At 35.3% G+C, this 13,894-nt stretch overlaps 1 protein-coding gene across 1 annotated transcript; it reads right to left on the bottom strand.

Moving 5' to 3' along the window:
- Positions 1-5,639: 5,639 nt before the first annotated feature.
- On the bottom strand, positions 5,640-13,579 carry LOC121972585 (G-type lectin S-receptor-like serine/threonine-protein kinase At1g61420). Its single transcript, XM_042524237.1, has 4 exons — positions 13,328-13,579; positions 6,174-6,263; positions 5,923-6,108; positions 5,640-5,843 (listed from the first exon to the last, which is right to left on the bottom strand). The coding sequence occupies exons 1-4, from the start codon at positions 13,577-13,579 to the stop codon at positions 5,640-5,642; spliced, it is 732 nt and encodes a 243-aa protein (XP_042380171.1).
- Between the last annotated feature and the right edge of the window lie 315 nt (positions 13,580-13,894).

Below are 13,894 nucleotides of genomic sequence, written 5' to 3' on the forward strand. Positions count from 1 at the left end.
AAGGGATGCTAGAAACAAAGCTTTCTTTCTCTCCTTCTTCTTCTTCTTCTCTAAACTTGATCCGGCCACCATATGGGTCTCCACAAAAAGGATGAGGTTCGGCCATCAAAGAGAAGAAAGGAGAAGAGGATGGCCGGCCACACCAAGGAAGAAAAAGAGAGAGGAAAAATAAATAGAGTTGTTCACCATGAAGGCACCTCTACCCTCTCTTTTATAATCCTTGGCCTTAGCAAATAAGGAAATTTAAATAAAAATTTCCTTAATTCTTTTGCCATTGATAAGGAAAATTTATTTAATTAAAAATAATTTTTTTTCTCATCAATAATGTGGCTGACCACTTTAAACCAAGCAAAGGAAATTTAATTCAATCAAGAATTAAAACTTTCCTAATTTGTTTCCGGAAATTTTATAAAAAATTTCTCTAATAATTTTCCCTTCATGATGGTTAATAAAAGGAAATTTTATAAATTAAAATATTTCTTTTAAACATGTGGATAAAAAGAAAGTTATCTTTAAAAAATTAAAATCTCTTCCAATCTACAAATAAGGAAAGATATCTAATCTTTTCTTAATCCTTGTAGAAGCTTTATAAAAGAGATATTTAATTTTTAAACTCTCTTTTAAATCATGAACATGATTAAAAGGAAAGTTTTTACCAAAATTAAAATCAACCTTTTAATCTACAAATAAGGAAAGAGACTTAACTCTTCTCTTAATCTTTTGTAGAATCTTATAAAAGGAAAGATTTAAATTTTAAACTCTCTTTTAAATCATGCTATCCACATGAGAAAAATTTTAAAAATAAAATTCCTTTTTATTTTAATAGGGTCGGCCACCTAAACTTGAGTTCAAGCTAGGGCCGGCCACATGAATTCACCCATGAACCAAGCCATGGCTGGCCCTAGTTTGGTCTCCAAGCTAGCTTGGCCGACCCCTATAGGATGGGTAAGAAGGTGGGTATAGTACTCTATAATTAAGAGGCTACGATAGGGACCGAGAGGAGGAATTGGTTTTGGTCTCCCGATAAAATTAAGCATCCCGTGTTCGCCCCGAACACACAACTTAATTTTATCAATAATAATTCATTCCACTAGAGAATTATTATTGAACTACCGCACCAATCCCAAATTACATTTTGGGCTCCTTCTTATTATGAGTGTGTTAGTCTCCCTGTGTTTAAGATAACAAATGTCCACTAATTAAGTAAGTTACTGACAACTCACTTAATTAATATCTAGCTCCAAGAGTAGTACCACTCAACTTCATCGTCATGTCGGACTAAGTCCACCTGCAGGGTTTAACATGACAATCCTTATGAGCTCCTCTTGGGGACATTCTCAACCTAGTATCTCTAGGACACAGTTTCCTTCTATAATCAACAACACACACTATAAGTGATACCATTTCCCAACTTATCGGGCTTATTGATTCATCGAACTAAATCTCACCCATTGATAAATTAAAGAAATAAATATCAAATATATGTGCTTGTTATTATATCAGGATTAAGAGCACACACTTCCATAATAACCGAGGTCTTTGTTTCTTTATAAAATCAGTATAAAAGAAACGACCTCTAATGGTCCTACTCAATACACTCTAAGTGTACTAGTGTAATTATACAGTAAAGATAAACTGATACCTAATTACACTATGACCTTCTAATGGTTTGTTCCTTTCCATTTTGGTCGTGAGCTACTGTTTATAATTTATAAGGTACTGATAACATGATCCTCTGTGTGTGACACCACACACCATGTTATCTACAATATAAATTAATTGAACAATTACATTTATCACAAATGTAGACATTTGACCAATGTGATTCTTATTTCTAGATAAATGTTTATACCAAAAGCTAGGCTTTTAGTATACACTCTAACAAAAGGTTCTTGTGTTAGCATTGTTATTGGTTGTTCACTTTTTCCGCTATGCATCTTGAAATTTTTAATCGATATTCCCCCCCCCCCCCCCCTCTATCGAACGCTTACGATCCAACAAGTTGATCTCCTTTGACCTCGCCCACCCGGTGGGAACTTGATCTTTTGGCAATATGTAGACACCACCATCCGAAATTCGTTGAGGGCCAGTCAGCCCAAGATGACGTTGTAGGCTGACGGTGTGTCCACCACGATGAAGTTTGTGGTCCTGGTTCTCCTTAGTGGCTCTTCCCCGAGCGAGATGGCAAGTTGGGTTTGTCCGAGCGGCATTACTTCATTGCCCGTGAAACCATAAAGAGGGGTCGTCATGGGTAGCAACTCATTTCGATCGATTTGTAATTAATCGAATGGCTTCTTAAAGATGATGTTCACCAAACTTCCTGTATTAACAAAAGTTCGATGAATAATGTAATTAGCAATTACCGTTCGGATGATCAGCGCGTCGTTGTGAGAGATCTCCACTCCCTCTAAATTGCTGGGGTTGAAGCTGATCTCGAGCCCTTCTGCCTTCTCCCTGCTGCATCCCACGGCATGGATCTCTAATCGCCGAGTGTACGACTTCCTGGCTCTATTGGAGTCACCGTCGGTCGGTCCACCGACGATCATGCCTATTTCTCCTCGGGCAGCGTTGCTTTTGTTTTCTTCTTCCCGAGCGAAGGGTCTATTTCGCTCAGCCGGGACTCGGGAGGGATTAGCGTTCTCCCTCCGCTGGTGCTGATGGTGCCGCTCGGGCGCCCTTCTTTCGTCTCGTTGCCTGGTAGATCGTTGCCTATGTCGTCGATCGAGAGTTGGAGATCGGCAGCTATATCCTCTCGGCATCGATCAACTGTCGATCGATGTCAGATCGTAGCAGTCGCGTGTGTTGTGCGTCGCCGACTGGTGAAAAGAGCAGAACATTGGCATCTATACCTTGCCTCTTGTCGTCTTCTGCCGATTGGAGGCCACATGCTGCACGTCATGTGTCCTATCCTCCTGGTGTGGCCGTGCTCCCTTGGCTTTTGGCCCTTTGGGAGGTTGGTGGCTACTCGACGGTCGTCGCTCGGGGCATCGATGCGGGCTTGGCCGACATTTCCTTCTTCCTTGCTGCCTGGGCTTCTTCCACATTTATGTATTCATTGACCTTCCTAAGCAGGTGGTCGAAGTCCCTGGACGGCTTCCTGATGAGCTACCGGAAGAATTTTCCTTCGACGAGCCCTTGAGTGAAGACGTTCATCATCGTCTCGGATGAGACCAAGGGGATATCCATGGCTACTTGGTTAAAGTGTCTGATGTATGCTCGGAGCGCTTCCTTGGGCCCCTACTTTAGGGAAAAGAGGTTGACACTCATCTTTTGATAGCGTCGGCTGCTGGCAAAATGGTACTGGAATGTAGCTCGAAAGTCCTTGAAGCTGCATATGGATCCGTCCGACAGTCTTCGGAACCAACGTTGTACGGAGCCGGAGAGAGTAGTGAGAAAGACTGGGCACTTCACCCTATCTGTGTACTGGTGCAGCATGACCACATTATCAAACTTATCCAGATGATCATCTGGATCGATCGTTCCATTGTATTCCCCGATCGCCAATAGGGTATAGTGCCTGAGTAAAGGGTCACACAAGATCACTTGAGAGAACTGCAGATTGATCCGCTCTGGTGAAGCGTGACTTCTAGGCGCCTTTCCTTTTTACGCATCCCGAACGGGAGTGTCATCAGAAAATGACCTCTTTCCTAGTTCGCTTGAGCTATTTCTGAAGGGGTTTGGAACAAGGTGCGATGAAAGGGGATGGGCGCGGGCGGCGCTTCACCCTGTGTGCTGGTCGGCCCTCTATTTTGCCTCCATATGGAAACTTGTTCCGGTCGGTCTTCTAATCCCACTTGCCCTCCTACTGCCGACATCGCCGGCTGCTGCACTTGCTGATCGGCTAGTGCCTACTGTTGTCACTACTCGAACATCTTCACCGCTTGGGCTTGCACAAGCATGTCAAACTCCTCTTTGGTGAGCGTCGGTGGTGAGTCGTCCAACGCCCTCCATTTTCTCAACTCGGATGCAGGTTAAGTTCCCACAGACGGCGCCAAATATGATCCGATCTGAAAGTCGAGGAGATGGAAAGCTAGGGATTCTGCTCCGCCCTGCAACACAGATAACGTCAGTGCCGAGGCAGGGAAGGGGTCCTTAACGTTGACCCTCCGACGCTCAAGTCAGTCACCGGTGATGATGTAGAAGGAGGAGCAACAACAAGAATGAACAGTAGCACGAGTAGTGTGTTTTGCGTATCTCTGTCAATGCTTGGACCCCCCCTTTATATAGAGCTCTTGTAGCGTGCGTGCACACTCCCCAAGGTGAGTATGCTTCCCCAAGTTTTCCGTGAAAAAACTTGTCAATAAAGTGTCTCTGACACAGTTCCTTAATAGGCCGAGCATATCTCTGATGTGACAGTGGAAGCTTCCGTCGTACGATCTTCTGGTTGGCCATGCTTGGTGTCAGCGACACTAACTCCCTAAAGGATTTCGAGAGATAACACAGTGAGGTAGTTGCTAGGCCGAGTCAGATAGTCGCTCGACTGGGTTTTTGCTGTTCCTGTGTACTTCCCACTCGGTCGGGACTTTGTTTCATGTGTTGTGTCCACTTGGTCAGAATTCCACTGTGCTTACGTCACGTCCGCTCGGCCGGAGCTCCACTGTGCTAATGTTGAGTCCTGCTGCCTGCTAGAGCAGGGTAGCTGCTCGGCCCGACATCTACATATCGTTTCCTCCTGTCTTGCATCCAAAACTCTTTTGAGCGTTGATCATTTGACACCTCTCTGTGTCAAAGGCAGGATCGGATTGAAACCTTCTCCCCCCGGTCGAGACATGATCGCTCAACAAACATAAGAAATATGAGCGTTGACTTGATCACCCGACCAGCCGATGATATCTGAGTGTTGACCTGCTGCCCGATCAGCCGATGATATTTGAGCATTGCCCGCCTTGACTTTGACTTTCATCGTAGTAGCTATCCCCCACAGGATGGACCCCTCTTTATCACCGCATCACTAACAATTTATGATGGTAAAAGGTATCATATTTTCAAGTTAAGTTTATATGTTGTAAAAGGTTTAAACCTGAATTTGTTTGGGTGAATGTTTTATTACTCTTGTCTGTTACGATTTCTAGCACTATCATATCAAAACAAAATATATCTGATTTATATGAGAAATATTCACACGATAAGTACTCAGGTGCCATATATACATTGTATTAAGAACTTAAACATTAGGTTTATTTCATTTAGAAAGTGATAGAAGACTTTTATTTGATTGTAAAAGAAAGATAGAAGATAAAATTCAATAATATAATGGTTATTCTTGAATTATTTATCTCCTACTTTATTTTTTAGCACAAGTAACCTTAGCTTGAATTAACTTACAATATTCCAATTGGTCTAGTGGTTCCATCTGCAAGAGCTGTATCTCCTTCAAAATTTGAAATCTTTGGAATCATATCTTCCAAGAGGATATTACTTGGCTTAAGATCACGGTGAATGGCTTTCAAGATAGAGTCTTGATGAAGGTATAAAAGACCTCGAGAAATCCCAATTATAATCTCAAGACATTTTTGCCAATTTAGCAAGGAACTTTTTGCTTTATGAAGTCAATTTCATAACATTAGCTATCCAAATGAAGAAAAATATCTAACCATTTAAGAGGTGATGGAATAATTAACTCATTATGGAAAACCTACTTAGGCATCTAAGCTCTTATTTTCCATGTATTCAAGAACAATAAGCCTGTCAGTGCCTTCGATACAACAACCCAAAAGACGAACAAGGTTTCTATGTTGTAACTTGGCTATTATCAAGAGTTCATTTTGGAACTCATTTGGACCTTGTGAGGAGTTTCTGGACAATTTCTTTACCGCAATCCTTTGTCCATCTTCCAATTGACCCTGACAAAACGAACTATTTATTTCATATTTGTTGGTTTAAAAGATTGACCCCTTTTTGGGATACTGGAATTCTTCTTACCTTGTAAACAACACCAAATCCCCCTTCTCCCAGTTTGTTTCCATCAGAGAAATTATTTGTTGCAGTTGTTGTCGTCGTACCTTGCACAAAGATCACACCCTTAATCAGTATAACTCCTCCATCATGATCTTTGATTTCAAAAAAATTAAGAAAGAAATGAAGAAATGCATAGATTTCAACTAAACTCTGTAATCAGGTAATGTGTTAATAAATGAACGTAAGGAATAATTGCATAAGAATGCAGTGTGTACATGATCAGTGAGGAAGACGAGAAGGAACTCACCTACTCCTCTATCAGTATTAAGCAGACAAGAATCCTCAGACTGTGATTGATTTCGACTCTGATACATCATCATAAGTCATTGAGTTACCTGCGAGAACGAATTGAACACAATGATCGACATTACTTTCTCACAAATAAAACTAAACTTAGTCACAATTGTTGATTCATTACCTTCCTTTACATTTGGCAACTATATAATAGCAATATGGTTGACGCTTTGTTTGTCTTCCTCCAAACGAGTGTTAGAAATGGGAATGAAAAAAAAGTGGAAAGGAAGAGGAAAGAAACTCCAGTATGAACGAGACTTTACAAAAGAACTTAACAAAAAGAGAGTGCAGCCGCACCTCTTTTTTTTGTATAGTCACTCTCTACATGCATGATGTTGAAAATCAATTTAACAAAAAGATTAAGGTGGCTCGAAGTGATCGAGACTGTAAATATGTATCATTGTTCGTTGAGTTATATGTTGAACATGGGATTAAACATAAAACAATAGCTTCTTATACCCCTCAGCAAAATGGTGTTGTTAAGCGAAAGAACCACAATCTAAAGGAAATGATGAATGTCCTTCTATTAAGTTCTGAACTACTAGAGTTCATGTGAGGGGAAATCGTATTAACAACTAATTACCTTTTAAATAATGTACCCTGAAAGAAAATAGATAAGAGCTCTTATGAGTTGTTAAATGGAAGACAACCGCCCTACAAATATTTATAAATGTGGGGGTGTCTTGCCAAAGTTTTAGTATTTGATCCAAAAAAGATTAAGATAAGGCCAAAAATTATTGATTAAATATTTATTGAATATGCACAAAATAATAGTGTGTATCAGTTCTTTGTGTATGAGTTACAAATACCGAATATATATAAGAACTCGATAATAGAATCAAAAAATATCTCGTTCTTCGAGCATGTGTTTCCATATAAGACCCGAGAGGAAGCTGTTGGATCGTGAGCATGTGTGTGTGTGCGGGGGGAGGGGGGTGGTGAATCTCGTGTTTTTTGAAAATGGAGATATTTTTACAAATTTAAAATAAAATTATAGCAGAAATATTAAACTGAAAAAACACAAAAAAAAAATTTGGTTAGTTTTATTTGGTTCGGAGATGAATCCTACTCCAAGATCTAGGTCTCGTAGACTTATCAATGAGTAATTCACTAAACGGCTCTTCCGGAACCGTCGGAAGAGGTAATTGAATACAAATATAGGTACAGTGTAACAACTTACACTTCCCTTTTAAAGCAATAGTATGAAAATTGCAACACTATTAAAAGTTACCAAAAATTTAGGGCGCACTCATGTGTTGCTGTCGGTTTGTCAAAGATGATTGAATGACTTGGAAAAGTAGCTCGGTGGTAGAAAGACTTTTTTGAAGCAGCAACAGAAAGCTAGAGCAATAAGAACTTCAAATAGATGCGTAGTAGATCATAGAAGTGATACGTGAGAAGCCTTAATTCAGATGCTCTTTTATTGAGCTATGGAAGTCACCTTCCATAGCACTAAAGGCGCCTCGAATGCATAAAATCTAATCCCGAACAATTCACCTCTTATCGTTGACGAAGTCTTATTTTATCCGACGAAAGGTGCCTTCCATGAATAGTACTCAAGGCGCCTTTAAAGCTCCCAAAGGCGCCTTTAAAGCTCTCTAAGGCGCCTCAGGTATTGTTCATTTGAGACACTTTGTGCTCCATTTGCTCTGTAAAATGTGTTAGTCTAACACTAAAACATCTAACCTGCAAAACTAAGTTAGTACAATAATAATAAGTAGTAATAATTAGTTCCTATCTTTCTAGGACCAGGAATTAGTCAATGTTTCAGTTTAAGAATCCAAAATATATCTAAACTGGACCAGTGCCTAAAGTCCAAACTTGGACTCATCCTTACTGGAATTCTCTCCTTCAGTGACTTACCTTCGCTTATCAACTTGTAGTCTATTGACTAGTCTCTCGACCCACCAGGTATTCCCGCTAGTTGTCAGGTTCGCAAACTCAACTGAACTTCATCCAGCTATCAGGCCTCGCAGACCCAGCCGGACTTCTTGCTGGATATCAAGTCGGCTCTTTGACCTATCTGGGCTTCACACCAACTATTGGGTCCTCAAACTTAATTGGATTTCATCTTGGAGTCAGGTCCCTAGACTCATCAATCCCTGCATGCTCGGTAAATGTATTAGATCATATAATACCTAACTTAACTCATTTGTCATTAATCAAAACCTGAGTTAGACCGTTAGTGCAAATTGCACCAATAATCTCCTCTTTTTTGATGCAATAACAACCTAGGTAAAGTTAGGAAAAGATATGCAAACATGAAATAGTAATTACATGTTTCAAGATAACTTAAAATTAAGTAATTTCAATTTCTATTTTATTCTCTTAATCATTTCAAGGTTAAAATCTTCAAGATTTAGTTTATCTTTTTTTTACTTAACCTTTATCCTCCCCCTTTGACATTCATAAAAAAAATACAGATAAATGTAGCAAATTATGAAAATTATAATAAAACTTTAGTAAGTATAAAACTTTCAATGTAATTGCAAAAATGTGCAGGTTTTTTTTTTGAGGAAGGAGTTAATAAAAAATTTCTAAAGTATTTTGAAAGAAATTTTTAAACTTTTTAAAAAAGGTTTCAAACTTTTTAATTTGCTAAAACAAGTCATTTTGCAAAGCTTAAAGTATGAAAGAAGTTTAGGAATCATTTTGCAATATAGATTTTTCAAAAAAAAAAAAAAACAAGATGTTACACGAATATTGTAAAACATTTTAAACTAACGGGATAAGAAAAATAAGTTTGAAAATATTTTCAAAATATCATTCAAACAAACTAATTAAAAAGGCTTGCCAAAATTAATTTTCAAAGTAAAAGGATAACTTTTGCAAGAGTTTTTTAAAATTTTTCAAAAACTTTTCAAAGTATTTTAAAAACATCTATCAAAGTATTTTTCAAAGTATTATGAAGCAACTTTCAAAACACTTATATTTTATTTTTCAAAATAGATATTTTAAAAATTATAAGAATTTTTACAAAGTAAGTACTGAAAGCATTTTGCAAAATATTTTTCACAAAGATTAAGTAAAATAATTTTTCAAAATAAGTTTTAAAGTGATAAAATACTTTTCAAAAGATTTTTTAAATTATTATTGTAACACATTTTCAACCAAAGTAGTTTTTAAAGTATTTTTCAAAATACTTTTAGTTTCAGTTTTCGAAATAGACATTTAAAAAAATATATATATTTCTAGAAAGTTTTGAAAAGAAGTTTAAAAAGTAAATTTTTCAAAGAAAGGACTTTTTTAAATCAATTTCTTTTGTAAAGTATTTTTAACCATTTTTCAAACAAAGTTTACAAAGGATTTTTTAAAATAAATTTTAAAATAATTAAGTTGATCATACAAATCATCATCCCCTTAAATTGATACTCTCTCTTAACTTGATACCTAGGGTGTGTTTGGTTGGAGTTATCCTTAATAATTTTAGTTATCCATCCAAAATTATCAACAAAAATCCTATTTGGTTTAGGTAATCGATGATTCCCGAGTAATGTTCCATGGCCGACACGTTAGAAAAAGGGGCATGCAACTCAGAATCGGAAAACCTCAGAAAATTGAGGTTTTTCTTGATTCCAGGGTTAACGAATTTTTTTACCCAAAATACCCTCGAATAAGAGAAAAATGTGATAAAAAGAAAAATATATAGAAAAGAATAAAAAATATAAAAAATAAAATAAAGAACTTAAAAAATTGTAAAAAACATTAAAAAAAATTTTAAAAAAAGAAAAAACATTAAAAATTTAAAAAATAATTAAAAAATGGGGAAAACATAAAAAAAATTAAAAAACCCATAAAAAATAATAACTAAAAAAAATAGAAAAAAATAGAAAAAAACATTAAAAAAATAAAAATTAAAATAAAAACCATAAAAAAATTAAAAAACTTTAAAATAATAAAAAAATAAAAAATAAAAAAAATAAAAAAATGAAAAGAAATAAAAAAATAATAAAAAACACGTAAAAATAAAGAAAAACTTAAAAAGGACAAAATAAAAAAACATAGAGTTTATAATAATAATAATAATAATATATGGTTAATTTTGTAACTAAGGATACTATAGTAAAATATTAAATTAGGTTATTCATCAAAATCTTCAAATAAACAAATTTTTGTTGTATTATCTAAGTTGAACCAAACTACATTTGGTTATATTTTATTCCTCATAATCTTGGTTATGTGATTACTTGATAATCACATAACTAAGGTTATACATGATAATTTGAACCAAACGCACTCCTATGGTTATCAAGGAGCACTACCTAATTGTTTAAATTAGTCAATAAATATTTTTGGAAGATTAGCCTAAGATACAAGTGAATAAAATTAAATTTCCGAAGTGGTTACTAATGTTTTTATTAATTAAGATTTAAGTTAATTGATTGATAATTTCATTGATTTGAATTAGGTTAAATTACGGTATTAATTCAATTGAATTTTCAATTAGTTTAAAGGATTAAAAATAGTTTTTAAAATAATTTTTAAAAGATTTTTAAAATAATTTTTAAAGATGTTTAAAATAATTTTTAAAAGATTTTAAAAATAATTTTTTAAAGAATTTTTAAAATGATATAAAAAATGATGTTTAAAAGAAATTTTAAAATGATTTTTAAAAGAGTTTTTTAAAAGATTTTTAAAATGTTTTTATAAAGAATATTTAAAAAGGATTTTTTAAAATATTTTTAAAATGATATTTAAAAGAATTTTTAAAATATTTTAAATGAATTTTATAAGGATATTTTAAAATTATTTTTAAAAGAATTTTAAAAATATTTTTTAAAAGGATTTTTTTAAGATTGTAAAAAGAATTTTTAAAAGGATATTTATAAGATTGTTAAAATAAATTTTTAAAGAATTTTCACATTTAATTGTATTTTAATTTTTAATTCAATTTTTATTTTAATTTAATTTTAATTTATTTCTTATTCATCTCACCTGATATTTATTTTTAATTAAGGAAATCCTATAATTTGTGAAATAAATTATGTTGAATTTAAGGCTTTGGTTTAACTTGTGTTGGATTTAATTTTAGCTTTGGGTTCAATAAGTGGATATTTTTTAGATATACGTCTAAATTGTGGTGAGTCACCTCGACATCATTAGAGTAACCACGCCTTAGAAATTTTCTAAATAGTCTTGCCCACTGAACTTAGTACAAATCTTTGATCTAACTATTTAGGATTAGTAAGAGGTTGCTTCAGTTAATTCAACTTGAAGGTCCCTTTGAAGGTGTGGCCGACAAGAGGGGATGAATTGCCCTAAAAATAAAATTAAACCTTTCTTGATCTTTTAAAACTAAGTTAAGTTAAAGAAACACTTGTATATAAAAGAATTAATAAACTAATTGAAAAAGAAAAGAGACACAGAATTTACTTGATTTGCAATCAAATGATTGCTAATCCAAAACTATAAAAAGTTCACTAGAATTCTTCTTCGGGTGGAGTAGTCTCTTACAACATTGATAGCTCACAAAGTAGTAGAATAGAAAAGAAAATAAATTTGTGTACAAGTGATGATCTAAACTACTGAGACCATGTCTTTATTTATAGCTTGTTGGTTGAATCTAACCATTTGCTAACGTAGCAGCTCCGAGAGCCTCAATAGGGTCCAGGTGCCTGGGCGTGGATAAAATTTTATCCACGGCGGCAATGGTTCGAACAAGATATACTTTTCCTAGTCCGGGAGCCTGGACACCCTCGCTTAGCGTCGTCTTCGAGGAGGAGCCCCTAAGCTGCCTTAGGGGGGTTGAGCACCCTGACTGTTCGGGCGTCTGGACTGTTAGGGCGCCTGGACTTGGTCCAGACGTCCAAACAGTCAATAGTAGATTGACTGTCTAGATTCTCCTCTGATCTGACTTTGTTCGCTTGGATGATTTCGGCCATTCGAAATAGGACTCACCCGAACTCATTTTCTGGCCTTTTCTTTGAGTAAGCTTCCGCTCCAGCTTTTTCTCATCCCTTGAAAAATGCCACACACTTCCTTCTCATCCGCTAGTATACTCTTCGATAGCACCTTTTTTTGCAAACGCATTAGGCCCGTCGACTTTCTCCCGTGCCATCATTCTCGCTAGCTACTTCTTTTGCTTAACTTCTTGTGCTACTAAGTTCCTACACACTTAGACATAAGGCATCAAACTTAACTCAGTTAACCACATCAAAACTATCTTGGGATACCTACACTTCTAAGTCAAATGCACCAAATTGAAGTCATATCTTCCTAGACATGCATAGATAGAGCTTCCTTAACTTACTATTATCCAAAACTTCTCTAGTACTATTTGTAAAGTTAACTTTTGTCCCTATTTAGCCTAATCCTAATTACCCAATCTGGTAAATTATTATTTTGGATGTGCCAACTAATTTGGAGCCTCCCCTTGAATTATTGAACTTTGGATTTAGGTTTTAGGTTTGTGTTGATTTACTTTATAATTATAATAAACTTGAGTATTGTTTGAGTTTAGATTAATTTTAATTTAGGTTTAGTTTTTGATTTATTTGATTTTATTTGATTCTTTAGGTTAGAATTTAGTTTAAAAGGTGTAATTTTTGAGATTAAGGTTGAGTTATTTGGTTTATTTTGATTTGGTTTTGGCTAGTGTATTTTATTTTAGGCACATAGTATTGATTGAGTTCTACTTTCGTCGTTAGGCATACTTTCGGAACCCAAACTTTAGTTAGTTTTTTATTTTGAGTAACTAGAGATATAAAGATTTTGTTAGTTGAGCTGGACTTGTATCCGAGTCTAGACTTATTGTACATAGCTCATTGTGGTCCAAGTATCATATCAAAGTACTTGGATCTAGTTATGAATTTTTCTAGAAGTTCTAGTTCAACTACTTCACCTTTTAATCTGGAATTGTCCTCCTTAAATTTTACAACTTGAGTTGGGATTCCATCTTGAATCCCAACTCCTCTGCCATTGAGCTTAATTTTAGTTGTTCGTTAAGTATTTTATTTTCTATACTTAGTTCATTTAGTTTGTTTTTTGAGATAGTTAATTTCCTATGTAAACATGCAATTATTTTGAAAAACTTTTTTATTAAAATAGATTAAAACATTTTGCTTAAAATAGAAACAAGTATGGACTCATGACTTGATTCAGGTTCAGACTCGTCTTTTGATTCACTTTCTGATTCTGGTTCGTATGCCATCAGCGCTAGGTAGTTGGTGGGATTTGGTTCGTCACTGGTCCCTTCGTGTAGTTCTAAGAACTTGTCCCACAACTTCTTTGCGTTCTCAGGTGGTCTGACACGGTTCAGCTCCTCCTTCGTCAGACCACATTGAATTGTGTTGAGGGTCTTGGAGTCAATTTGAGCTTTCTTCTTCATTTTCAAATTCTAATTTTCTGAGTCCATTGGAATTCTAGTGTTGTGGTTGACTAGCACCTTGTATCCTTTGGTAATGCTAAACCACTAATTGAAGTTAGTCTTTAAGTATACTTCCATTTGTCTCTTCTAGTAGGGGAAGTCATCTCCATTGAAAAGTGGGGGCGGCGAACTGTGCTGGATCCCTCAGTTTGAGCCATGAATTTATTGAAAAAGAAAACTTAAAATGTATACCAAGACTAGGTCTTGAGGTAAGTAGTGTGGGAAAAAGGTATAGTTATTGCAGTTATAATTAAGCGATAGAAACCAGAAAAATTG

This window comes from Zingiber officinale, chromosome 4A (genome assembly GCF_018446385.1).
Source record: "Zingiber officinale cultivar Zhangliang chromosome 4A, Zo_v1.1, whole genome shotgun sequence".
NCBI classification, from domain to species: Eukaryota; Viridiplantae; Streptophyta; class Magnoliopsida; order Zingiberales; family Zingiberaceae; genus Zingiber; species Zingiber officinale.